The sequence below is a fragment of the Telmatherina bonti genome (assembly GCF_933228915.1).
Source record: "Telmatherina bonti genome assembly, chromosome: 9".
NCBI classification, from domain to species: Eukaryota; Metazoa; Chordata; class Actinopteri; order Atheriniformes; family Telmatherinidae; genus Telmatherina; species Telmatherina bonti.
In genome coordinates, this window is record NC_136627.1 from 32,589,537 (window position 1) to 32,617,324 (window position 27,788).

The window sequence follows — 27,788 nt, forward strand, 5'->3', positions numbered from 1 at the left end:
ATAGAAAGCAGCAGCTCCAAAGTCTAAAAAGCAAGTGGCGTGTCTTTCTCCAGTCAGAGAGACTCCTCAGGCTCGTGATGGCTGTCATCCCTGTAGTGCATTTGTCAAAGCACCTTGCTTAGTTATTCTAACGCCGACATTCATGCCCTCCTCCTCAGTCAACCTGTTCCTCACAGGAACTGTGAAACGAAGCCTCAGGGTTTCTGCTGCTCACCCTGAAAATAAATTCCCGTAATTTGTCCCCAGAGAAAAAAGATGGTACAGGCTTGACTCTAATTTTATTGATTGATAGATCCTTTGTCTCTATAGATCAGGGATGCTCCGTCCTGGTCGTTTGAGGCCGGTGTCCTGCAGGCTGTTCCAAGTGTCCCCCGTGCAACACACCTGATTCAAGTCAGTGTGTATTTAGCAGACATGTGCAGAGCTTGCCTGAGTCTGAGCCAGGTATATTCTAGCAGGAACACTTGAAAAACCTGCAGGACAACGGCCCTCAGGGACCAGGACTGAAGATCCCTGCTATAGATGTAGACCCAACCCCAAACACACACACACACACACACACACACACACACACACATCCAAGTTGATTCATTACTGTACAAAAGGAAAAAAATAGATGTCAACATTATGAAAACTTTGGCACATTTGATTAATACCTTAAATAATTGGTTGACAAATCAGTTTCTAGACTTTCTTTAACACCTACTCAACTTTCTGCAAATCAGCGGTCTTGTTGCTCTGGCAGAGGTCACTGTGCCGTTACAGCTGGTTGAAACATCACAAGCATCCTGCAGTTTCTGACATCACTTCTGCAGAGTGAGGCTCGTAAATGCTCATCATTGTCCCTGATGTAATCCAGAGGCATCTGAATAAATCGTGTTTGGCACCGACTGAGTCTGTCTGACTGACAGAAGACAATAAGCTGACGTGATGCTGTCCTACCCAGTCCAAATCAGCAAGTCTCACAAGCATGCTTGTTGATTTTAAGAACAACTACGATGGGCAGGACGGAGTCTCATTTAGTAGGTGAATACATGGTTGTGGATGCTTACAGAGAAGCCACAGCTACATGCAGAACCTCACTTTGAGTGGCGCTTTGTAGAAGGTCAGCGCTGCGTTCACAGTGCTCACACTGTGCTGAACAGAAGAATGGGCTTTGTTGTCGCCAGAGCACCGAGGAGACTGATGTGATGAGGAAAGGAGCTGGATATCTGTGTGCAGCTGTCCACCACCAACACCACCATCCCTGTTTGTTTGCATGTTTGTTTGGACTCATCTTCCGTCACTGACTGAGCTGCTTCGCCTCTTCCAGGCTCCGCCATGGCTGGTTTAGACGGTCTGATTGGCGCTGAGGAGAGAATCATCAACAGCAAACCCAAGATTGGTGAAAATGTGGTAAGTGCTTCATATCATTGTGGCTTCATGTTCCCAGCTTGCCTAACATAAGAGCAACGCTGTTAAAGCTAAACGCAGGCGAACAAACATACTGACAGTTTAATTTCATTACTGCAACTTCGGTCTGAAGCACTTGTGCTTATGACTTAAATGAATGAAGAGTACGCACAGTGCTTTCACAGAGCCCTCTTAAGTTCGGCTTTAAATGTGACAGATTATTCCAGTAACTATGTTGTCATAGTTACAGCTGTCTCCCTCTGGGCTATTCGAGTGTCTGTGTGCGGCTTGTGCCAACTGACCCTCATGCAGGTCGGCTCCACGCTTTGTTCGGCAGTCACTGCATGTTGCTTTTCTTTGCCAGACTCACCAGCCTTGTCCGTGGATTTGCAGACGCTGCTCAGCTGCTGAATGTGTCTTGTGTTTTGCATGCTAAACCAACACCAAGTGCAAAGCTGTTTATTTGTATTCATCCGTCATACACGTTTGCGAATGCATGCCTTTTTTTTATTTCAGGTTTGCTGGCTTTTCTTAGACGGAGCAATCTGAGAATGAAAACAGCAGATGGGTGTGACAGCTTAGATGTCTGCCGTGATTATGTTGTGTAAGAAACAAACTCTGGACTGCTCCGTTTGGACGAACAGCAGATTTTGCTTCAGCTTTCTAGACACACCCACCTCTACTCACAGTGCTTATTCCTCAGATTGGAGCTCTCCGTAACGAGAGGCTGTCTGAAAGAAGTGTTCACCGTGTGCCCAGAAGAAAATGTTGATGCTCGCATCCCCCCTCCCTCTCTCCTTCCAGTTTGTACAAGACAGCTTCAAGTGTATCATCACGCGAACACAGATAATCTTTGCAGTTTACTTCGCTGCACATTCACTCCCTCTGGCTTTCCGCCTGCCTCTCTCTCCCTGCTTCTCTCTGTCTCAAACACAGAAGATTTCACACACATTGTGGTGAGTGTAACCTGGGCTCCCTGTCTGTGTTGACAGGTGATTGATGAGTCACTGGATGTTAAAGAAGTGGTTTACAGTGCAGAGAGAGTCAGCGTTATGCATGATGATGAGCTGGTGAGTATAGCAGCCTCTCCACGGGCCTCTTTGGGAAACTAGTTAACCACAAGTGGGGAGAAGGCGAAAGAAGGAGGGAGTGTGGGAGTGTGCAAAGATGCTGCATTGGAACGGACCCCCTGCCCCCCCCCCCCCTCCCCTTCATCCCTTTCTATTGGTTTTATTTTAAAGTTTTCTGTTCAAGCTAAATGATTTTTGTTGTATCTGCATGGGTGCATGTTTGTTATGTGAATGTATCTGAACGTACACATTGAAAGTCTCGGATTGTGTGAAGAATGTGAAGCCACACAAGCAGAGTTTGCTCGGTTCATGTGTGAAAATGAGCTGCGAGGTGGTGGGCCTCATATTGTCAAATTGTTTCATATGTGGAGATTAGTGTAGAAGACTAAAAAAACTGATCAGGCCAAACTTTAAAACCTCTGAAGCCGTTCAGGTCCATTGGGTTGTGGATTTCTGGGGGTGACTTGGCATAACTTCACAGATGGCAAAGAATTACTTCAAATTTCTTGAATCTGAATGATTCATGTAGGAATGTAGGAGCGAACATCACTGGACTTCTAACTACTTTCCTTCTGTGTTCTTAACATCAGCAAGATGCTCATCGTTTGTTTGATTTCACCCTAAATTATTCCTCCATCCTCCTGGCTGTGACATGGAAATCGTTCACCTGCAGCTAGAGACAACATCATACTGCTGTGTGCTGCAGCAGATCAAGATTAATTGACATTAGTTAAATGACATCTATGAAACCATGGTCTAATTGGCCCATTCCATCACCCTCTCTGCTTGTATCTGGTGCTGCTGAGTATAAAAATTAAATGTGTGCAAACTAAGAAATTGCACATCTGAAGTTCCACATGGTCTTAGATAGCTGCTGGGGTCCAAACAGGAGATAAAATGTGTTGCTTTGTCTAATTATGTACAGCACTTTGTTTCAGCTTTGAGTTGAGTCGAGTGATTATGTAAAAAGTTATGTCAACGAGGGGCCAGTTGCTTTCCTGTGTAGGATTAAAATGCAGGTTTATTCTCAGCCGAAGAGTGACTATCGCTGCTTAAACTAACGACTCAAAGCTGCATTTTGTTCAGGCCAAACTTGTCCCATATCATTGCAAGATTAACACACAACATATGCAGTAAACCAATTTATAACAAGCTCACAACTGTGGGTCATGTGCTTGCACAACACTTGCCAGTGTTGACCCAAAATTAGCCCAGATTAGATCAGAATGTGTCTACTTTGGTGGGTCCAGGTGTTTGGGACCCTGTATGGCGAAGGCCACGACTACCACAGACATCTGTCAACATAAAGTTGTTTCTTTAAACTTCAGTAATATTTAAGAGAAAGTTTTCTATCTTCCACATCAATCGCAGCTCCGGGTTTCCCAGCAGAACCTGCAGCAGCCTGCCACTCCTTTCACCTGTCGGTGGTTTCAGTGTTGTGGGGGATTGGGTTGCATTATGCAACCCTCTACAAAGACACATTGCATGAATGTGTACACACTTTTCACTGAGAAATAATGCATCAAACTATGTTGATTTATTTCTCAGCTTCAAAGCAACTTGAAGAAACTGGGATCTGAAGAATTGATACTTTTCTCCAACACTGATTAACAAATCAAAACCTAGTCCATGTGCAGAGCAGCAGAATCACATTTAAACCACAAAACCTATTTTTTCCTGATAAATAAACTAGTCCTTGGATTTCAGTAGAAATTCATGCATGATTCTTGTACCTTTCCATTGTTACTATTGATCTTTAGTACAGACTTTCAAGCAAGAGCTGCTGTGTAGATTACACTGCATTGATTAGAGGAAGTAGAAGCTCATTTCTTAAGAAAGAAAAATGTAATTAACTGCAATCATCCTGAACAGATCTCCATGTCCAATCGAAAGTAAACACAGGTAGCGTTGCTTTGGAAATCTTTGCAGCTTTTGTGTCAGGCTAGCTCTCTGTGCAGCTACAAAAGAAGAAGATGGTTTCCTAAACCGCAAATTGTGGTTAATCTCTGGTCAAAATAGAAGTTAATATTATGAGAGCCAGAGTGAGAATGACTGGATTTTCTCTGGGGATGGGATGGCGACCTGTCCTGGGTGTACCCCGCCTCTCGCCCAGTGATTGCTGGAATAGGCTCCAGCTTCCCTGCGGCCTTTATTTTGGACTAAGTGGTTAAGAAAATGCATAAATGAAGGGAAAACAAGTCACTCAGACTCAAAGAACTTCCTTGATTTTCTTTTCTTTGTTTCACTAATGAGATGTTTACATGTATTTCCATGTCACTGCTGTCTGTCTCTCCCCTCTCGCTCGCCTCTGCTTGTTAGGAGTCTTACCGCCCTCTGGGAGAGGACTTCAGCTTCGGCAGCAGTGCTCTGATTGGCCTGCTGGTGATTGCGGTGGCCATAGCAACTGTGATTGTGATCAGCCTGGTGCTTTTGAGGAAAAGGCAGTACGGCACCATCAGCCACGGCATCGTGGAGGTAAGCCACCTGTCACGCAGAGCACACTTTGATGACTGAGCCGAGTGCGAAGCGCACACACAACCATGTCCTCAGTCAACCGCTGCTCACCGTTTCCAAAGTGTCACAACTATATTAGATTATTGGCTCTTATGTAAATAAAGCGCGAGTAAATGCAAGGCAAATTAGATTTTTCCCCATGCAGCATTTTTACATTTTGCACACACAGCATGTTCTGCCCTGCTTAGAGGAGCACGCGAGCGTTGCGTCTTGCTTATGTGCGTCGTGTCTGACTTGCAGGTTGACCCGATGCTGACGCCAGAGGAGCGGCACCTCAGCAAGATGCAGAACCACGGCTACGAAAACCCCACCTACAAATACCTGGAGCAGATGCAGATCTAACCAGAACCTGAAGGGGGTGCGCTGTGGAGTCTGACAGAGGATAGCAACGAGGGGGAACATACTACTGACCAATAACACATGATGCTATTGATAAATCATTTTGCATACATCCAAACTCTTTTTACTGGTTTGTTCAAAACAATCCTTAAGTAATGCTACTACTTCTACTACTGCTACTATTGTACTATAGAGGTCTTTTATCATCATGTTTCCTTTGAACATGTGATGCATCTGCCAGTTTGCATAATGGAAAATGTGATTCTGCAGATTTTTCTGTAATTATCAATATGGATCAAGATGTATAACATTTCTTCAGACTTTTTTTTTTTTAATTAAGTAAGAAGCAAATCAGACTAATGTTTCTAAGTCGCTGTTGTGAAGCCGGCACTGCTCTTCTGTTTTGCATCATGCAAGTGTCATTCATGCAGTTTCTGATGAGTTTTTTTAAAACAAATTGGTGTTTTAATTTGTTCTTTTTAATCTTGATAGATTGCTTGTATATGAAGGTTCTTTGTACCAATTAAAATGTTTAGTGAAACAACAAATGAGAAAAAAATGAAATCATTAATTATTTACTTTCTTTTCTTTGATATAACAGACAAAAATATACATATGCCATTTAAATATATATACGTTATATATATATCGGTATATATCGATATATATTGATGTATATAGATATATTGAAAGATTAGATGTATATAAGATTAAATTAGATGTTTTTATTCCACCTTTTTTTCCAGGGAAGAGGTTTTGAGTTGGTTTTGGCTTCTTAACTTGGTGATGATGAGTGTTTGCAGGCGTCTGGGAGGGTGAAGATGTGCACAGGCCCCCAGCTCAAACACATCCCTCAAAACGTACACTGAGTCCTGACTGAAGTGAATGTGATCATATACACCCTCTTACACACACACAACCTTTGATCAGTAGGGAAGCTGTACAAATGAGTAGATTACAGTGTGTTAAGTAGCTGAATGTATTTTTCCATATTAATAAACAGGTTCCATTTTAAGGATTTGATTTTAACGTAGTGGTGCAAACAATTTTTTTTTTTTTATTTGAAGGGGGGATGGTTCTTAATTTTTCCCTTTTCCCTTTTTTTTTTTTTTTGCAATGATTATCCAAAGCAAAGGAAAACTAAGTACAAATTTGAGTTGGATGTGCTTCCACATTGCAGAGTGACTGATTAAAACAAAGCTGCCCCAGAGTGACAGAAATATCCTCCACCCCCAAATTAAATGATCGAACATGAGGGGATTACTAAGAAGCCTCAGAGATGATGGATAAAGTGTCCCTAAATTGTAACTAAAATACTTTGTTTGGTACTAAGTCTTCTTTGTCTGTGACTTTAAGTGAATTTTGTGCTGTGGATTTTTGGGATTTTTGTACCCTAAAAGGCTTGGACCAACCTGGACCCAAGCCACCGGTGTGTAATTGGAGCTGGAGGGCTGTGCAGGCAGACAGAGACATACTGAAAGAAAAGGCTTGAAGAGCTGGTTTCTGACATACAAAAAGCCAATTTGTGTATTTTTACAGGTAGAGAAAGACACGAGTAAATCCTAGAACCCTCTTTCTCTCTATATTAATATTGTCTTTGTATGCCTGTATAGTTGATGTTGCAATCATGGCTTTCCTTTTTTCCTGGAGGATTACCTGTGGTGTGGATTGTTATATGAAATTATATGATATATATTTTTAAGTTGTTCTCTTGTTTTCTATTTTTTTCCTCTTCCTGTGACAGTATCTCTGTATGTGACTGTCTCACTATGCACCCAAACAGCTTCAATCTTGTAACTGCCTGCTTGATTGTAGGAGAGGACTGATGACTAATGTAATATGCATATTAGTGATTAAAAAAAGATCAACACAAATGGCAACAGATTTAAGGTTACAATGGGGATACACATCAATAAACTCACAACTTACAAACCGATGTGTCAGGATTTATTTTTTGATTAACTTTTATTTTCTTAATTTATTTGCAAAATATTGTAGATATGGTCATTAAAATAAAACATTTGTGAAGAGCTTAATAGAAACATACAAATAGAAATGAAAAAACCATGGAGCTCTGTTGAAAATTTGGTTTCTCCGCCTCTGTTCTGCAAAACAACCTGAACTCTCTTTAACAAGCTTTCTTGTCATTTCCATAAGTAGTCTTCAGGATCTTGGAAGGATTTTACAAAACATTTATGTTTTCTGCTCTCTAACAAGATGATCCCACATGGCCTTGGTAATGTTTAGGTCCAGGCTCTGGGTAGAACTCGGACCTGTTGCCACGTATTTCTGTCCAGTCTTTGTCATTTAGCATATATCAAGTTCTTTTCCTGTTTCTCTTCTTTAAAATGGTGTGTTGACAGTCACACTTCCATGGAGACCATTTTGATGAGGTTCTAGCCAACAATAGATGGATCGACTGAAGGTCCAGATGTGTCTCTGTGGTCTTATCAGGCCTTTCCTGGATTCCTACCTATCTCTTAAAGACATCTCTTTCAATACTCTTCATATAATATTTTTTACGTCTGAAATCTTTTGACCCTTTATTTACTGCTTTCCTCATCTTTCTTTAACACACTGCACACCTTGCTTGTGCCCATTTTCAACTATTAGTGTTTTAGGAAACAAGAAATCTTTGAATCTTGGAAATTGGATAAAAGCAGTCAAATGTTTGAAAAAAAAAAAAAAAATACAGGAAAAGTTCAGAAAAACCTGGAGAACCATTCCTCAAGACAATTTTCATCAAGTCTGTTTCTTGGAAGCCAATTGCAAAAAAATGAGAAGAGACTCTAGAAATATATATATATATATATATATATATATATATATATATATATATATATATATATATATATATACACACACACACACACACACACACACACACACACACACACACACACACACACACACACACACACGATGCACTACTGATTTCCTCATCTCAAAAAATTCATTCAACACAAAAGGTAACAACAATGGTAGTTACACCACAACAAAAAATTTGAACGTCTCAATATCTCATCATGTGCCCTTGAGCATCAATTACAGCTTGACAACGACGTCTCATGCTGTTCACAAGGCAACTTATTGCCTGCTGAGGCATGGTATCCCACTCTTCTTGAAGGGCAGCCCTCAGGTCATTGAGGTTCTGGGGTGCAGGGTTTCGAGCCTCTACACGACGGCTCAGCTGATCCCACAGGTTTTCAATGGGATTCAGGTCTGGAGAGAGTGCAGGCCATTCCATTTGAGGTACACCAGTCTCCAACAGCCGTTCCCTGATGATGCGGCCTCGATGAGCAGGAGCACTGTCGTCCATGAAGATGAAATTAGGCCTGTGCTGTTCATGTAGGGGCACAATCACTGGATTAATGATGTTATTCAGGTAGTATGGGCTTGTCACTGTACCATTCACAAAGTGTAGGGCAGTTCTGTACCAAGTGGACACCCCTGCCCACACTGTAACACCGCCACCACCAAAAGCTCGCCTGGTGACAACAGTGGCTGATGCATAGCGCTCTCCCTGACGTCTCCAACATCGTTGCCGGCCATCATTTCTGCTCAGTGTGAATCGACTTTCATCAGAGAACAGCACTGAGGCCCACTGGTTCCTCGTCCAGCGTAAATGCTCCCTGGACCATGCAAGACGATGATGCCTGTGCCTGGTGGTGTGGTCAGGTACCCGTGCAGGTCGTCTAGCACGCAGACCACGCTGATGTAAACGGTTTCGAATGGTCTGACGTGACACTTGGGTGCCTCTCACCTCTCTTAAACGTGCCTGGAGTTGAGTGGCATTCATCATCCGGTTTCTCAGGGCAGTGTTCACAATGTAGCGGTCATCAGCAGGGGATGTGGCCAAAGGACGTCCACTTCTAGGCCTTTCTGTGACTCTTCCAGTCTCTCCATATCTCTGTTGCAACCTGCTGATGACACTCTGTGACACTCCAAGCTCAGTGGCCACTTCTGTCTGAGAACGTCCTGTTTGAAGCATCGCAATGGCAAGGGACTGTTGTTCCATTGTTAGGTGTCGTCTTGGTCTCATGATGTCAAAATGTGAACAGCATGATGAGGACAACTGTTTAAACACCAGCTCTAATTGAACCAGGACATTTATTGGTCAATTCAAGGATCACACACCTGCCGTGATTTTTGCCGTTAAGCTCCTTGTTAGAGAACAGCAACTTGTGCAAAATTTATTGAAACATTTAACAGTTGGACATGTGCATTTAAAAGCTTAGAGAAGATCACATTAAGTTCACCTGTACAGGTTTGAATGCATTTTAGGCTTGTTGTGAAATTTCACCCAAAAGCTGAATATCCCTAACTTTTTGTGAATAGTGTATGTATATATATATATATATATATATATATATATATATATATATATATATATATATATATATATATATATATATATATATTAACACAATGTAACTCCAAGTCAACCACACTTCTGTTAAATGGAACTGTCCACACTGATTGACAATCAATTCCACATGTTGTTGTGCAAATGGAATAGACAACAGGTGGAAATTGTAGATAATTGGCAAGACACACCGAATAAAGAATTGGTTCTGCAGGTGGTGACCACAGACCACTTCCTATTTCCGATGCTTTCTGGCTGATGGTTTGGTCTCTTTTGAATGCTGGCGGTGCTTTCACTCTAGTGGTAGCATGAGACGTAGTCTGCAACCCACACATGTTGCTCAGGTAGTGCAGCTCATCAAGGATGGCACATCAATGCCAGCTGTGGCAAGAAGGTTTGCTGTATCTGTCAGTGTAGTGTTCAGAGCATGGAGGCGCTACCAGGAGACAGGCCAGCTGTAAGCACCACAGTGTCTGTGGGCGCGCTTGTTGCGGTACTTTGGTGTATGTGTGGAAACATGCGAGCCTGCGGCTGAAGAGAAAAACCGGAGCGGATCCACGGAGCGGGTTGCTACTTAGTTTAAGAGCGTCTATGTACACTTACACTGGTTTTGGCTACCGGGGGTAAACGCAAAACATCAGGGACTAAAGCCCCGGGAAAACCGACTGGCGACGCCACTGATTCTCTCATTCTCCACCACCTTTGGAGGTGTTTCCCATTGTGATATTGGGCCCAGTCTATACTCTGCACACATGTTTCTCTACACCAGGGGTGTCCAAAGTCGGTCCTCGAGGGCCGCTGTCCTGCAGGTTTCCCATGTATTCCTGTTCCAACACATCTAGCTTCCACTAAATGGATCAAACAGCCAATGACGTGCACAACTGATTAAGCTCTACTTCTAATTAATTTGAATCAGGTGTGTCTGAGCAGGGATGCATAGAAAACCTGCAGGATTCTGGCCCTCGAGGACCGGAGCTGGACACCTCTGCTCTACACGATGCCGACTACTTGGTCATGGTGTTCCTTGTATGTTGCACTCTGCTGTGAGGGGCTGGATCTACATATATAATAGTTTGTGTAACTATTTGGAGTTTACCTCGTTTTCTCAAACTGAAACTGAAGATCATTGATTGATGACTGTGAACGTAAAAAACTGCAGATGAAACATGAGTCACGTGAGTCATCATCGTTTCAACAACAATGTGATCATCTGACTGATACTAAAAATAGTTTGTATGAAATGAAACCCTCATTACAAAATACACAGTGAAAAATAAAACATTTTATTCTCTGTTTTGTGTGTGTGTGTGTGTGTGTGTGTGTGTGTGTGTGTGTGTGTGTGTGTGTGTGTGTGTGCCTTAAACCCAGCTAAACACTGCGTGGTGTCAGTCTGTCTTTTGTCTTTATCGATCTGAACAACTCAGAAATCGACACTTTATGCTGAACATCACTGAAACATAAAGGTTTACCTTCTGCAGTTGTTGAGCCCATAAAAAGCTGATTTAGAGTATTTGTTCTACGTTTATTCCCCACTGTTGCGTGTTGACAAGAAGTTTCCAGGCTCTACAGGTGTACGTGAGACGGAGACACGCCCAGTGAAACTCGCAGGTCCCGGAAGAAAGTTCCCTCCTTTGCGTCACGCAAACCGACCCAGATCTCTTCAGGAGGATAAAGCGAAAATCTCAGTCGTGGTTGTTAAACTATTCTCAGTCGGTTTTTACCTGTTTCCCGTGTAATTTCTAACTCTCAGGTGAACGTGTAGATTTCTGTGTTGGTTGCCAGGTCTGCAGGTTCACCGTGGAAATAAACACGCCTTTGGCACCAACAACTAGACGTCTTTAACGAGAGGAAGGACCGTGGACTGAGGAGTGGAACTTTTTTTTCTCTCTCTTATTTTTCATTTTCTGTGTAACAGCCAACTCTTGGCTTGAGCTGCGATGGACTACATGGAAACTGGACCGAAATACAACATCAGGAAGGTAGGAGGCCGTGGGTGGTGGCAGGGTTTCCTCTTCCACCTGTTTGTGTGTTGATCAGACATGTTAGGGCGTCAAACCTCTGAAACATGAAAGTCACCTTTGTTTTCACTTTATACACTCAGAAAACTCTTGACCGGATCAGCGTTTTACCTGAAGTTAAAGATTAAATAAAATAAGCTGCAGACTGAGAGAAATTCCAAAGGTTGAGCCATAGTCTCAGCTTGTTTATTTGTGAAAACCTTAATCGTCTTTTAATCAATGTGTTCAGATGCTTTCAGTCCTCAGTTTTTATCACGTTAATCAAAGAAAGAGTCAGATCTGCATCTGTAGGGGGGTTCATTGACACACTGAAGTGCTTTCAGGATCTAAAACTGATGAAGGACCCCAACCAGCTCCTGGTAGAGCTGCTCATTGAGTTCTCTGAAGTTTCTCCACCTTGTTCAGACTTGTCCTCTGTAGACCAGGATATGATTGAAGTTATGATTATTATCAAAGTTTTGTGGTGAAACATGTCCTTCAGCCTCACAGTGTTTGTCTTGAAGGATATGATGGATCCATGAGGACCAGTCACCATCAAAATCCTCTTTTAAGAATACTTTTATTTGAAGTTTGGGGATATATGTACAAGACTGCTGTCCATGAGAATAATAATAAAGTTTTTTTATAGATATAGTTACCTTGATTTAACTACATTTAACTAATAAGGGTCACTTAGTTATTCTGAAAATGATTTGTTACTAAAAAAAGACTTTATGCTGTAAATGAAAAGATTAATGTCTTTTATTAGTTGGAAGATTGGAGAACTTATGTGTGTCACAGTCTGAAATGAGCCATAAAATTATTATTCAGGCTGACAAATATGAAAGTGTAAGTACAGCCTTGGCAGAAACACGTTCTTGGTGCTCAGTTTGAGTCTCGGCTTTAAGCAGACAGACAGCGCTCTCCTCGGGTTAGAAAATGGCGTTTTAGTTTCCCAGTGTTAAGACAAGCCATAAATGTCTTGTGATATCAAAGTTGATTAAATTTGAATGTTTATTGACCCATCCCAGACATGTTGGCGATGCGTTCAGTGCACTGTAAGAGCAGTGGAGATTTGGAGTTTTGTACAGTGGTACAGTAAACACTCAGGAACATTTTGTCTCAGTGCATTTCTCCCAGCAGGTTTGACAGGATTTTACTATATGAAACCTTTGTACTCTCTCCGCCTCCCCCCTCCCACCATCCTGTCCCTAACCTCTTAAGGCAACTTTGGAGCCGTGACTCATGCATAAAGCTTCTTCCTAACCACAGAAACTGTCTTTTCTTTCTTTTTGATCATTCTTTTATGTGGAAACTTTGCATGAACAACTGTTTAACTTCACTTCTTCTAACTAACACACAGTTTTTGTTATATTTCAGAACAATACCACACACTGTAATTAAAGACCTCGGGGCATTATTAAAATGGAGAATTCAATGTTTTCAGTTCTTCTGTTCAGAGGGAGGAAAAAACAGCTGTTTTATCATTTCTCTAAAAACTCATAAAAATGAATAAATCAGATGGCTCATTTGAAAAAATACTTTTTCACCTTCATGTCCATGAATGTCGTCCCCCTCTGTAGTTTGAGTGAATATTTCAGTGTTATTCTTTTTTTGCAAGTGGCTTTTCTTTAATCTTCCAGGAAAATGAGTGGGAAATGTCCGAGCACTTCCTTCAGGCTCAGGATAACAAGAAGCTTGAGAAAAAGAAGGGTCCAGGGAAAATCGGTGCTGTGATCGGTGTGGTGATATTTGCTGCTGTCGTTGCGCTGATGATCGGACTGTTGGTCTGGCATTTCCACTGTAAGAAACTCTTCTTTCACCAAGTGTTTGTTTGTACTGAGTTGTACCAACATGTTGGCACTGAAGTAACATAACTATAGGAGCCGTCCCACAAAGACAGTAAATATGTTTGTATTTCAATGTGTGAGTCTATATGTGTATATGTACATGGTAGGATTAAATAGGTCAGAGTTCATCCTGGACATGCTAAACACACACTGTCGTGTTATAAGTGAAATTAAATTAGCTGTTTCTAACTTCCTTTTTAATATGTTGAATGTAAATCAAGTTAGTAAAAATATGAGGACGGCAGAGTGAATAATCTGAATAAATGCTTCTTTAGAACATAATTTCATAGAACATTGCCTCCATCAATGAGAAATCTTTCATTTTTTGGGAAGTTTTGCATCTTTTGCAAAGTTTTTGTGCAGTCAGTGAAAAGTAGGTGTCTTAAATATATATATTATGTTATTGATGTGTTTGTCCTGGAAGTCTGCAGTCAGATTTCTGGAATATCTTTGTAAGAAACCTAGAAAAGGTGCACATTCCCCTCGTCTTTCGCAAAGGTGCAGAGTGAAGCGAGATCAAAGGTCAATTACATAAGAATATAGCATATCATTAAAAACAGTTTATCTATTGGTATCTCATCACTTTAGTAAAATAGCTATTATTTTTTATTATCAATCAGAGTTATGCATTTATGCCTGCCTGCCGAGGATACACATAAATGGCAGCAACAGCGCGTTCGAGTTTACACGAAGCTGGGATCTTTGAATGCTGACATGTCAAAGTGAAGCCCGTTCCTGCTCGCAGAAGTCGAAATACCAGTATGGGTGCTTCCAGGAAACTCTTTGTGTTTGTTTACACAGAATTATATGTATTATATTACATCCACTGAAGCTGAAATCAAGAAATTTAGACGTTTTAATTAAACAGTGACTCATAGATCCCATTTGCTTTATAGTATGTTGCTGTGTACCAGTGTTTTAGTCTATTTATAAGCTTCACTGAAGAAAAAAATATTTAATAATTGTACATACAGTCAAAGGCCATTCATTTATTTTACTTATGCTTATTTATTTCTGTTGTCAGAGGGTGGAATAAATTGGCTGACCACGTTAACCACTAGTGGGAAAACCTGCAAACATCACTTAATTTAGCATTTTAAACATTTACAGAATTAGTTTACAGGTAGAAGTTGAAAAGGACAACATTTAACATTGATTTGTAAGCAGCCATCTGTAGGGAAGCCAAGTTTATTAGTATAGAACCTTTGATGTACAAGATAATACAGTGCTTTTCATAAAACATTAAAAATCATTACAGATGGTCTAAAGAAGCATAAAGACAGCAACAAAAAGACAAATCACAATAAAATCATAAATTACAAGAAGTAAAAGCAAGACCAGTTAGAAATTGTCGTGTAGATTTCACCTACAAGCGCTTGATAGAAAAAAAGTTTTCCACCTTGATTTAAAAGCGTCTACATTTAATGTAGGCAGCTCTCTCCACTTGTTTGCAGCACAATAATGGATGAGGATGGGGTTGATGCATCTTCTCTGACTTTCTGACCTCCAGGGGCTTCACTGGGAACGCAGAAAATCCCACTGCAGAGTACAAATCGAACGCACCGTAATGCCAGAATTTTTTTACTACGGTGTCCATAAATGGACAACCAACAGTAGATCTTGTACCTTTGAGTTGCTTCAAATAAGTTAGGAAAGCACAGGCACACGTGTTTCTGATAAATAATCAAATATAAACCCGAAAAGAGGCGCAACATGAGAGAGAACAACAAAAATATGCTGAGAAAGTAAAATCCGATGCCGTAGTGACAGCTGAAGTATGTAGTGAACTCATACTCAGTCTTCTTGTGTGTTCCTAAAGACCGTAAAGATGTGCAGGTTAAGAGGATGTACACCGGCTCCATGCGGATCACCAACCAGGCATTTGACAACAACTACGAGAACTCCAACTCCTCTGAGTTTCAGGCCCTGGCGAAGCAGGTGGTCAAACAGGTGAGCGATCTCCTGCCGGGTTTTCCTGTTTTTGCCTTCTTCTTCCTGCTGCTTCATTCATGTTTGTTCTGATTTTGCTGTAATCTGTTTCAGCTTAATGAAATCTACAAGTCGAAATCGCAGCTGCGCAAATATTACGTTGGCTCTTCGGTTCAGGCCTTCAGGTATCAGAGAGATCTTTTCAGCTCATGTTTATCACTCAGATACTGATGTGCGAATCTCTAAAGGTTTTTGTTACCAAGATGTTCTTATCAGAGCCATCAGCAGACATGCCCGTTCATGAAGTCTCGTTTACACTGAATCACTGTGTGTTTGCTTCCAGTGAAGGCAGCGTTATTGCCTACTACCTGTCAGAGTTCAGCATCCCTGAGGGACAAGTGGCAGCTGCTGACAAAGCTATCGCTTCACTTGATACAACTTTCGCAGGGCGACAAATATCTCGGCACTATGACTCCCTGGTTGTTGAAGATGTCGTGTCGTCGGGTATGGTCGACTTTGCCGTTTTGGTTATTGCAAAAATCAACAAATGTATCCCGTGTGGTTGTTTTTCCTAATAATATCTTTGTTTCTTCTGTTGTATCTCACAGCTGTGGATGTCCGCTTAGTTTCGTCTTTCAGCAGTAAGAGCTCAGTTTTGCATCAGTAAATCATCAACATGCTTTAGCTGTATTGTTCATATCACCACAAGAACATCAGAATTGGTTGATTAAAAAAAGTTAATTGTCACTAATTATTGTTTTTGTGTTAGGAGTCATGAAGTATTCAGATCATATGAAGACCAATTCATTTCAGAAGATCCAGTCCCCCGGCTTCCCCAACAGTCCGTACCCCCCCAACACCTTCATGCAATGGGAACTGCGAGGAGACCCCAACCACGTCCTCAAGCTTAACTTTGACAGCGTGCATCTGGAAACGAACTCCAACAAGGATTTTATCAAAATCTACGACTCCCTGGTGACCATTGAGAGCCGCATTATAGAAGAGTGAGTTTATCTTTTTGTCTTATCAGCTTCCTGCTGTCAGCTGATGAATAACTTACGTCATCCCAAGTCATTTCATCATGGTGACAAACTGTGCTTGCTATAAGGTTTAGATGGAGGAGGCCCTCTGCTGGCCAGACGCCGTCCCATTAATGTGAGGTGTTAACTGGGCCCAAAGTCAGTCTTCAAGGGATACATGGAAAACCTGCAGGATTGTGGCCCTTGACAAGGGGGGAGGGGGAGGAGTCTAAGGGCCTCATGACTTGATAGGGGCCCAAAGAGATGTACAAACTATATAAGAAAATCATTAAACCTTCATTAAAAATAATAAATACTTTTTTCAAAGGTTGTAATAAAATATAGCTGTAATATAAACTGATTAACAATTTATATTAGAATAACCTAGTTAGTTGTCTGCACTGTGATTTAACCCTTTATAGGGCACTCAATGAAATACCTTCAAAATAGAAATTTTAACCTAAAATTGTCCTTCTGGTATGAACCAAGGCCTCCATTCTGTTGTTACATTAACAACAAAAAAAAAGTTTCATGCTAAATATGAAAGGAAACAAAAATAGTCACTTGTCCCATAAAGGTTTAAACAGCCCTAGATCTTTATTATTCCCATGAAAAGCTTTTTTTTTTTTTATCAGCTTGAAGCAACTGAAGCAAAAACAAAAATCTAAAATTTACAATAAAGCGGTGGGGTCTGTGCCATTGTCTTTCATAGGACCCAAAATTCCTGGCGGCGCCCCTGCCCTTGAGGACTGGATTTGGACACCCCTGGTTGAGACTAATGATAGATTAGTAGCAGTCTGCTCCTCCAGAAACAGAACTGCATGAGAAAATCTTGCCTCAGAATCTTGTTGTGGACAGTAAAATGCCTCAAAGCACCCAAACTAGAAGCTTACCTTCTAAAATGATCATTTGTTTGGGTCCAAGTGAAAAAAAAAAAAAAAATCAAGATTCATCCTCAAAAAGTCTTAAAACTGTGTTGCACAAGTGAGTCCATGACTGATAATTAGCAGATTCATTGTGTTAACGGTCCAAGTTTCTGTCTGCAGGTTGTACGGGTATTATCCTCCCAGTGAACCGCTCATATTTCTGTCTTCTGGTAACGTCATGCTGGTGACAATGGTGACAGATAATGAAAGGAACAATCCTGGTTTTCAAGCACAAGTCTCACAGATCAAACATGGAGGTAAGGACTGCTGTGGAGATGGGCGATGATAGAAACGTCTGTTTGGAAATAAATGTTTAATGTCAGTCACATTTCTGCCACAGAGCTTAGCTGCGGCGACCAGCTGTCGGGCCCAAAAGGCCACTTCTCATCTCCAAACTTCCCAAACTATTATCCTCCACATAAGACATGCCACTGGTCGATCAAGGTGAGGCACGGGCATTGACACATGATCCAGGCATAGGACTCTTATTGTACTGTCTCATAAAGATTTAACCCGACTCTCTCTTTGTCGAAGGTCCCCGATGGTAAAGTGGTGAAGGTGACATTTAAAAAGTTCCTCTTGCATGAGCCTGGCCTGGAAAACAGCAAAGACTGCACCAAGGATTACGTGGAGATTAATAACAAAAAGTGAGTTGGTGATTTGGTATATTTGAAAAGAAATAAGAAGATATGGATCATATAAGCAGGTTGTATGTCTCATCCTCAGACTGTGTGGAGAACACCGTGATGGGGTGCTGATTGAAACCAGCTCAACCAATGAAATGACTGTGAAGTTTTTTTCTGATCAATCCTACGTGGACAGAGGTTTCTTGGCAGAGTATGAAGCCATTGACAAGAAAGACCGTAAGTAACTCTGTTTGTTTGTTCATAATGTCGATCACAGCTGGAGAGGGGTTTCTCACGTTCACGGTGTCGTCCTCAGCTTGTCCGAATCAGTTCATGTGCAGAGGCGAGCAATGCATCAAGTCTGAGCTCAGATGTGACGGCTGGAATGATTGCGGAGACATGAGCGATGAGATAAACTGCAGTAAGTTCTGTTTATTTGAGCCATATTCACACAGTCATTCAGAGGCGGGGCTGGGATTTCCAGACACACAGATCACCAGTGTCATTACACCAGTTTGAACAAATTTTTAAAGTATTGTTTCCTAACTCGTCGTCCTTAATATTGACATATGACTGCACATTTCAAAAAAAGATTGATCCCTGTGCATATACAACAACTAATGTTATGCTAATGCTAACCTGATGCTACGTAGCAGTGCTAAAAAAGCTATAATAGTAGTATTTGAATAGTTTGAAGATAATGTGGCAAAGCTGCGTGACATTTAGTTTTCAGTGACTGTATCCAGGAACTACATGTCAACTCAGTTGATCAATATGATCACATCTGAAGACAAAAAACTCTTCAGTACCCCAGTATCTACATTTCTACCGATGAAGCTAAAGCTACATGGTGTTTGTTTGTTTGTTTGTTTGTTTATTTATGTGGATCCCCATTAGCCACAGCAGATGCTGCTGCTATTCTTCCTGGGGTCCATTAAAAAATACAATAACATTACAATGACATACAACAACCATTATACAATCCATTGTACAACTGATAAAAAAGTTCTTTGTAGAAAAGACACACAACAGTACATTTTTCAGTACAATAAATCAATTTTTTTTTTTAAATAAAAAAAATAACATCCAATAGATAAATGATTATTTCAAATTACAGACTTTAATCTGGAACAGAAGAGCACATCTCTATGTTTAATTAATAAATCTGTATTCAATATTTAATTTGTAAATTTACTAGTGGTATTTAGTAACTTTACAAATTTATATTCATTAGTAAATATTATAGAACTATTTTCCAAAGAGTCATCCGTTTAGTAGAATAAACTCTTTAAGAGAAATTTTGAATCTTAGTTGATTTTGCATGCAAATAATTTGCTTAGGCAGTAGATTCCATTCATTCATGCCCCTATATGCAAATGTTCTTTTCCTATAATTTGTCACAGCTCTTGGTAAAATAAATTTGTTTGCAGATGCATGTCTAGTTGCATAATCATGTATGCTGGAACTAAACAATAGAATTTGGCAGAGAATCTGTGGTACTTTAGGGACAGAAACATTCCTGAACATACACAATAAGAAGTATAAAAGCCTATCATGAACACATAACCACTTTAATTTTTGATGCATAAGTTTAGTGCTGGTGTAATAATCACAATGAAGTACTAGACGTGCTGCTCTATTTTGTAATAGTTGTAATTTTCTTATATTTTCAGTTGAAGCATTAGACCATGCAGTCGGCAGTAGTCAAGGTTTGATCAAATTAGAGCCTGTACCATTACTTTTGTAGCTTCTCTTGTCAGAAAATATGCGTATCTCCTAATCATAGTAATCACGCTCCCCATTTTGGCACATAACATCTGTACATGTTTTGACCATGATAATTTATTATCTACTGTTATTCCTAAGAGCTTTGTTTCATTGACTTGTTGAATTGAGCTATCTTGTATTTTAAGATGCAATCGAGGATTTAGGTTAATGTTATGGTCAGAACCCATTACTATACAGTGCGTCTTTGAAATATTTAAAACTAATTTATTTTCATTAACCCATTTAACAACAGCATTCAGCTGTATCTGTAAGACACGGTTCAACTCTTCTACAGTAGCAGCTGATGCATAAATTGTTGAATCATCCGCATACATAACAATCTTGGCCTTTGAGAGAACGAGTGGTAAATCATTAGTATAAATATTATACAATAAAGGACCAAGACTGCTGCCTTGCGGGACTCCGCATGTCAAACTTCTGATGTTGGAATAACAACCATTGAAGAAAACAGTCTGAGTTCTGCCTATTAAATAGCTGTTAAACCATGTTATAGCAGAATCATCAAATCCATAGGTCTGTAGCTTCTTGATTAATATTGTGTGATCTATTATATCAAAAGTGGCAGAGAAGTCTAGCATGATACTGCCAACCAGTTTATTTTCCTCAATGCCTGTCTGCCAGTCATCAGTCATGGTGATCAATGCTGTTGCAGTTGAATGCCCTTTTCTATAGGCATGTTGATTAGGAACAAATAGTCCATGGTTACTAAAATAACTGTTAACTTGAGTATGTACAATATTCTCAATGATCTTTCCAACAGCTGTTAACAGACTTATAGGTCGATTATTTTTACCAAATAAAAGGTTGTTTTTTGTTTTTAAGCAAAGGAATAATTTTGGAATTTTTCCATTTTTGTGGACAGACACCTATCATTTTAAATTCTTCTCTAATTTAATTAAAACTCGGTTATGTTGAAAAAATAAAAATATTCTGCTATTTTCTCTTCCAGTGTGCAGTGGAGATGTGATCGCCTGTAAAAATGGATTGTGTAAGCCCATGTTCTGGAAATGCGATGGCGTTGATGACTGTGGGGACAAGACAGATGAGCTGAACTGTAAGAACTATATGCTGAGAGGGTCCTTTTGTCTTTTAGTCCAGCTTCCTCACTGCACAGCCCCAAATAGTTCACCTCTGGAGATCTTAACCTTACGCCAGCGTTGCTACTCAGAAGTCCTGTGCAGTTAAAATACAATTATTATGAAAAATCGACATGTATGTAAGTGAGACTGACAAGTCAAGTAAGCAAAGATGCCGGATGGGAAACTTGTGATTCAGATGTTCTTGCATGGCTACATTTTCATAATCTGCTTTTTGCATACAAAGATTAAAACTAAGCATGACAAAAATAATCTTCATAATTTAAGGGGCATTGTTGCTGTTTTGTTAATAAACAGGAAACCAAATACTGAAATGAAATCAAGGAAAAAAAAAAAAAAAGCATATAAACACAGTCTGAAAGTAAAAATACTTGATCCAGATGTGGCACCTACTCGCTGATGTTTTATATGTTAACAGGAATGTTTTCCGTCAGTTTTTAAAGCCTGTTTGTCTTCTTTTAAGGTGCATGTGCATCTGGACAACTTACATGCAAGAATGGCAAATGTGTGTCTGAGAAGAAGACCTGCGATGGCTTCGACGACTGTGGAGACGGCTCTGATGAGCTAAACTGTAAAGAAGGGAAAGACGGTATAGTAGATAAATCATCTCAAGATACCTTGATTTATATTTTTATTTTTGTTTGTACCTTTATTTCATACTTTAGTTTTAATCAGGAGAAGTGGAGCAGTTCCATCTGGTGTATGGTTTCTTTCCAACCCTGAACAAGCATTTTCTCTTTGGTTTTGTCTGTTCAAAGAACTTTATTCCAGATGTTTTATGGTTTGTTTAGATGCAGATTTTCAAACAATACTGCTTAGTGCTTTTTAGAGGCTTTCTCCTTCCAAACAAACCAAACTTGTTCAGTCTAACTGGACAGTCTTGAACTTTGACATTTAACATGCTAACTGACGTCTAGAGTGTCTGAATATAATACTTGACAGGTGTGTTGATAGCAAAGCTGAGGTCCAGTCATGCACACACAAACATGTGACTGAATCATTCAGTTTCAGAAACTATCTGTGGTTGAACTTCCCGTAGGAAGAGCATTCTGCCCATGCAGCGGCGCAGTCATGATGTTGCATTGTTACACATTGGGAGAATCTGTACAGGTTGTGTTTAACTAACTGTTGTTCTCCTCTTTTCCAATTAGTCTCCGACGTACCCTGCACTGATGATACTTTTAGATGTAAAAATGGTAAATGCATCTCCAAAGTCAACCCGGAGTGTGATGGGACAACAGACTGTAGTGATGAGTCTGATGAGGAGAACTGTGGTATGTCTCGTCAAAAAACATCACTAAACTTAAGTCTCTAATATTTTCATGTTTATTGTTTAGCTTGTTTAACCGAACAGGCGTAAACTTCTGCCGATTTCATATCAAGTCTCACAAAAGATCTTCCTGTTACCGAATGTTAAATTTACAGATTGTGGGACGCGCATATACAGATCTTCACGTGTTGTGGGTGGACAGGATGCAGATGAAGGAGAGTTTCCTTGGCAGGTCAGCCTCCATATCAAAGGCTACGGTCATGTGTGTGGAGCATCCATCATCAGCCCTAAATGGCTCGTCACCGCTGCCCACTGCGTGCAGGATGACGGAAAGACAAGGTAGAGTCTCACTTCAGGCAACGGCACTTCATTCTTGATATGATGTGACCGAGCCATAGCTAAACCTGGTATTCTTTTTCTGCAACTTGATTGGATGCTGTAGGGATTATGGGAATGATGGTGATTCCGGTATGGCAATTGTTTTTATTGCCTTTTTATTAAGTAAAAACTACTTTTTAAGTTAAAAAAAAAAAAAAAAAAAACTTTGTGCCAAGCAGGTGGATCATTTTAAAAGCATTTAGAGATCCGTAACTTCACCCCACCTCATCTTTCATCAAAGAAAGTTTAAATTGAAGTTTTATATTTTTTTTTATTATAAAAAGTATTTAATGTTATACTCAATAATATAATTTTGGAGGAGAGATAACTGAAGTACTTTAACCTCTTGGAGCTTTGGTTTGGTTTACACTTTAAAAACTTTTTCTCTAGCTATTAGGAGTGTTAGGAGGAACCGGTAAACGTGAAATGACCAATATGAATAAGTCCTACTAATGGCTAGAGCAGCCTGGGTGAAGGACAGCACAGAAACGCTGGCAGGCTTTGACACCAGGGTAGTAGAGACTCAAATCTACCACACCAGACAGGATTCCAGGTGCAGGCTGTGCAGAATGGCATCTGAAACATTCCAGCACCTTACAGCAGGATGAGAGATACTGTACATGGAACGCCATAACCAAGTAGCCAGGATGGTGTACAGGACCATCTGTGCAGAATATGAACTGGGAACCCTCCCACAGGTCACACCTCCCAGAGTAGTGAAGAACAACCGAGCTAAGATCCTGTGGGATCTGTCGCGATAGACAGGTAGGTACAATAATAACTGCCAACCAACTGGGCTCTTCAATTAATAAGTGGCAAAGGAAAGCTGCTGGTTGATGCAACCATCACAAATTATGAGAAGAAAAGCCACATGAGAAACTGACAACATATCAAGGACTCAAAGAAGAACTTGAAAATGCAAACGCTCACAAAAACGTGGATGCCAATTAAAGACTCCAACCCACTGCAACCCATCTGGTGAGGTACAGAAGAGACGAAGATCCGGCAAATTAATCAGCTAGTCTCCCCTGAACCAGCCACTGTGTCAGGGTACTGAGAGAGGGAGTAACCAGCTGTAAAGTCATCTGTTAGACTGTTTTAGAGATTGTTAGTAATTAAGAATAAACCCAATTTGTTATGTGTGTGTTTTTGTGTGTGTGTGTGTGTCTTCAGCTTTTCAAAGCCCGGCACTTGGGAGGTTTACCTCGGCCTACACACCCAGCAGCAGATTAGTGATGCCGTGAAGAAGACCCTGAAGCAGATCATACCCCACCCTTACTATAACGCCTTCACGTTTGATAATGACATCGCCCTGATGGAGCTGGACAGCCCTGTCACGTACTCGAATCACATCAAACCCATCTGTTTACCTGCTCCGCAACATGACTTTCCATCTGGTGAACCAGTGTGGATCACAGGCTGGGGTGCCACACGAGAACAAGGTGAATATGCGCATTTAACACGTATAAAATAACTCAAACTTCAACATTTCTGCCTATGTCCATGCTACAAGTCCCAACGTGTTGATGAGTTAGGAGGCAAAAATCAGTGTGAGGGTGACCTTCACTGTGTTTGTCATTCAGGATCTGCTGCTAAAGTCCTCCAAAAGGCTCAGGTCCGAATCATAAACCACTCTGTGTGTAACACGCTGATGCGAGGGGCGCTCACTTCCCGGATGTTATGTGCTGGAGTGCTGGAAGGAGGTGTGGACGCTTGTCAGGTGATGATCCTTTCTTTTTCCCACTTAATCATAAGTTGAGCTTCAGCCTTAACTAAAATGTATCTTTGGAAAAGCAGCAGCTGTGGAACCCTGAAGGGGGGTTCCACAGCTGCTCTTTGAGGCTTTTTGGCACCACAAGAACATGACTGATGATAATAGAAACTGGAATGTTTAAGTTTGTGAAATAAGGTGTAAAAAATAATAATTTATTCTGCTTTAAAGAAGTTTGATTTTGTTAAAAGTTTGTCCCTGAGCAAAAACCTGGAGCTAGTTTTTTTTTAGAAAGCAAAACTAGAAATCTGACTTGGATTAATAAAGATTAGTAAAGTAAAGATCTTTCTTTACAGCTTAATTAATAACATGGCCATGACAGAAAAAACCTCCAGAATGGTTCATTTAGCACCTCAGTGTTAACGCACGCACTTTATCTGAACGTGTTTTGTGCGTCTGTGTGTTTTAGGGAGACTCCGGAGGTCCTCTGTCCAGTCCGGCTGGAAATCGCATGTTCCTTGCAGGAGTGGTCAGTTGGGGCGACGGCTGCGCTCGCAGAAACAAACCAGGCATCTACACGACGGTCACCAAATTCCGTGGCTGGATCAAAGAAAAGACAGGAGTTTAAAACCACCACAAAACGCTCAAAGGAGGCCGAACATGAGGCTGTGAACCCTGCCTGTTGACATGCATCGTAGCAGAGAGGAGTGTATCACTAAAACGCACTCTGACTGTCCAGCTGATGCAGACGCCTCGACCCCCTGTTGCAGCGGTAGTGAAGACTACACTAATGGCTTAAACAGCAACTGCTGGACATTACAGTCTACTGTGATGTTTTTGTTTTTTTTTTGTTTTGTTTTTTTTGTTTTATGTTTAGTTTTAGTTTTTTTAGGAGGGGGTTGATGAATTATTTTTAAACCTAAATTAACATTTTATTTTTGTGTTTTTATCTTGTGTAATGAACAACTTTGTTATGCACAGGAAATAGATTCAAGGTGTGATTGTTACATGTGTACATATAAAATCTACATTTTCACCATCATGTAATAGTGATGCTTTTCTTAGAATTTCTCACAGCTGTCCAATGGCTTCTCTTTAATTCTATAAATTAAAAGCTAATGTGACAGCAAGCTCATTCTCTTACCTCCTATGGACTGGTATCTCAGACATAGCAGAAATCACTGAAAAATAAGTGATTTCTCACTTGCAATAAGTTACTGTGACGACTGCCCTTTCGTTTCCAAAGATGCTTTTTGTGACAGTGAAGCTAACAATCTGGTAACAAGCTTCTCAGTTTCATTGGTCTCAAATAAATGTAAATATTTATTTTATGGCAGATCTCTCTAAATAAAAGATTTTTTTTATAACCTTCAGTTTTTGTTTGGGTTTTTTTCTGCCTGTGACGTTGATTTTGGGCCACGGTTTGACACAGCATTCCACCAGCACTTAAACGTACCAGTTGTGCACAAACCTGAGATGCTTTCCGACCTGTAAAAACTGTTTTAAAACCCTTTGAGCACTTGTAAAATCTGTGTATATGCAGTTTTGTCTATGTGCCAGGCAATTCTTGCACTTGTATAAATTTATTTGTATGCAAAAGATCCTATTTGAATACAAAACTTTTAGATTATGAGCTTTAAGCTAAAAGAGTCTGTGTAAAATGTTTTGTTCGTCCATGTGTACATTTTATCCTGTGTAATTTCTAGACAATGTTATGTGCATTTAATTATAAATATTTCCAAGTCTCCAAAGTTGCACACAAAATGGTTTATAGAGTTTACAAACCCTGTATTACACATCCAACTACCAAAGTTACAAACACAGTTAAATTCATTCAGTTTTTCCACCTCAGAAGCTGGTACTGTGGCGAGCATGGGGGCTGAAATGAGGGAGAGCGGCATAAAACAGTTTCATGTAGACAGTCGTTCCATGATCACAACCAGTTCAGTATTAATAGCCTGTTATTTGTGCCTTGCAAATTAGAGTGTTCACTGCGTTACTGTGTCTCAGTTTGTTAATGCTGGTGTTTTAGTAACCGCATAGATGTCGGTTTAATGCATTCCTCCACCTGAGGGATCAAAGGTCACAGACACTCACTGTTTGTTTTTGGCTTTGCTGCTTACAAGCAAAGATTTCCCCAGATTCTCTGAATCTTTTGGTGATATGATGGACTGCAGATTCTAAAATCCCTCAATTTCTTGTAAATATACATTAAGAAAAATTGTCATGAAATTGTTTGACTATTTGTTCATGCAGTTGTTCATAAAGTGGTGAACCTCACTCCATCCTTGCTGGTGAACCACTGAAACTTTCAGGGATGCTCTTTTTTATACCAATTATACAATATACACTTTCCTGTTTACAATTAACCTGTTCACCTGTGAAATATTCCAAATAGGTGTTTTTTTGTTTTTTTAAATAATTCTTCAACTCTTCCAGTCTTTTCTTTCTCCTGTCCCGGCTTTTACTTGAATGTGTTGTTGTGCAACAGGCATCAAATTCAATTTTTGTCCAAAAATCCCTTTTTTTTTTTTTTTTTTTTTTTTTTACCAACAATGCTGAGGTATGCATGTGTAGTCTCTACCTGTGACATTACGTCTGTCATTGATTCAGGAACGGCCAGAGAATCCTCTTGAGTAAAACACTTCCTAACTTATTCTGCATTTGCCTTCAATGTGTATTTTTTGTTTAGTTTAGAGTTTCAGCTAATTCCCCTGGGTTGATAGAAAACGATGGACCCAGTGACAGAAGAATATTCCACTTCTTTACCTTCAGAAACCCTTGTCTTTTTTCTGTTCTGTTTGTGTCCATGCTCATCTGGACTTTAAAATGCAGTCATTTCCACTTTTTTTTTTTTTTTTTTTTTTTGCAATTCAGTCTGAACAATGATCTAATGTTGTTTTCTAGTTTTATTTATTTATTTTCTATTTCTTTTATTCATTCTTTTTGTTTATTGTTTGTTGGACCCTGTGATTTAAAAAAAAAAATCCAGTTACTAATGAGCCAAAATGTCTCAATCTTTCTACAGTATGTGTGTGTGTGTGAACACTCTCAAAGATGGACTTAAGGATCACAGAATTTTTTATAAACGGGTCTGTATGGAGGTGGAAACTTATGTATCAATATAATTTTAATCCACACTTAACCCCATTTGGAAAAATCAATAGGTGTTACGTGACGGAAAAACTATTCACAGCACTAGATGGGTGGAAATGTGTGGTCCAAAACACAGCTTATTAATGATCAAGGGTAGCCTGGTAATAAACAAATGGTCTACTGCATGCTCTGAACACAAGCCTATTTTGACAAGTAAGACTAGATATCGCTGTTTCTGTTAAACTAATATTAATCCATGCAGTCTGCCGACAAGACCGAACAATCAGCGCTTCAGGATAATGATCCACATTTCTTAGCTGACAGTTCAATAACAGACTGATGTAAACAATTACTTGAATGAATTACTACATTCCATAAGATATAAAATCTTCCAGCCAATTTCAAACGTCATGTATAAGT

General features: G+C 40.1%; 2 protein-coding genes across 3 annotated transcripts in view; both read left to right on the top strand.

The window, feature by feature from the left end:
* aplp2 (amyloid beta (A4) precursor-like protein 2) overlaps positions 1–7,238 on the top strand; it is a 57,719-nt gene extending 50,481 nt beyond the window's left edge. Inside the window, exons 14-17 of one of the 2 annotated variants that reach the window (XM_079246544.1) lie at positions 1,313–1,395; positions 2,385–2,462; positions 4,782–4,937; positions 5,217–7,238. In XM_079246544.1, the coding sequence (XP_079102670.1) occupies positions 1,313–1,395; positions 2,385–2,462; positions 4,782–4,937; positions 5,217–5,318 (419 nt within the window). In that variant the 3' untranslated portion in view covers positions 5,319–7,238. The remainder of the gene's footprint in view (positions 1–1,312; positions 1,396–2,384; positions 2,463–4,781; positions 4,938–5,216) is intronic. The other variant, XM_079246545.1, reaches the window with a different exon arrangement.
* Positions 7,239–11,528: 4,290 nt separating this feature from the next.
* On the top strand, positions 11,529–24,900 carry st14a (ST14 transmembrane serine protease matriptase a; the record flags this gene model as incomplete). Its single annotated transcript, XM_079246968.1, has 19 exons — positions 11,529–11,660; positions 13,322–13,481; positions 15,348–15,478; positions 15,572–15,642; positions 15,801–15,961; positions 16,066–16,098; positions 16,227–16,461; positions 17,523–17,659; positions 17,743–17,846; positions 17,937–18,049; positions 18,129–18,265; positions 18,345–18,449; positions 20,766–20,870; positions 21,377–21,502; positions 22,065–22,187; positions 22,339–22,522; positions 23,735–24,003; positions 24,145–24,281; positions 24,742–24,900. The coding sequence occupies exons 1-19, from the start codon at positions 11,619–11,621 to the stop codon at positions 24,898–24,900; spliced, it is 2,532 nt and encodes an 843-aa protein (XP_079103094.1). The 5' UTR covers positions 11,529–11,618.
* Positions 24,901–27,788: the final 2,888 nt, after the last annotated feature.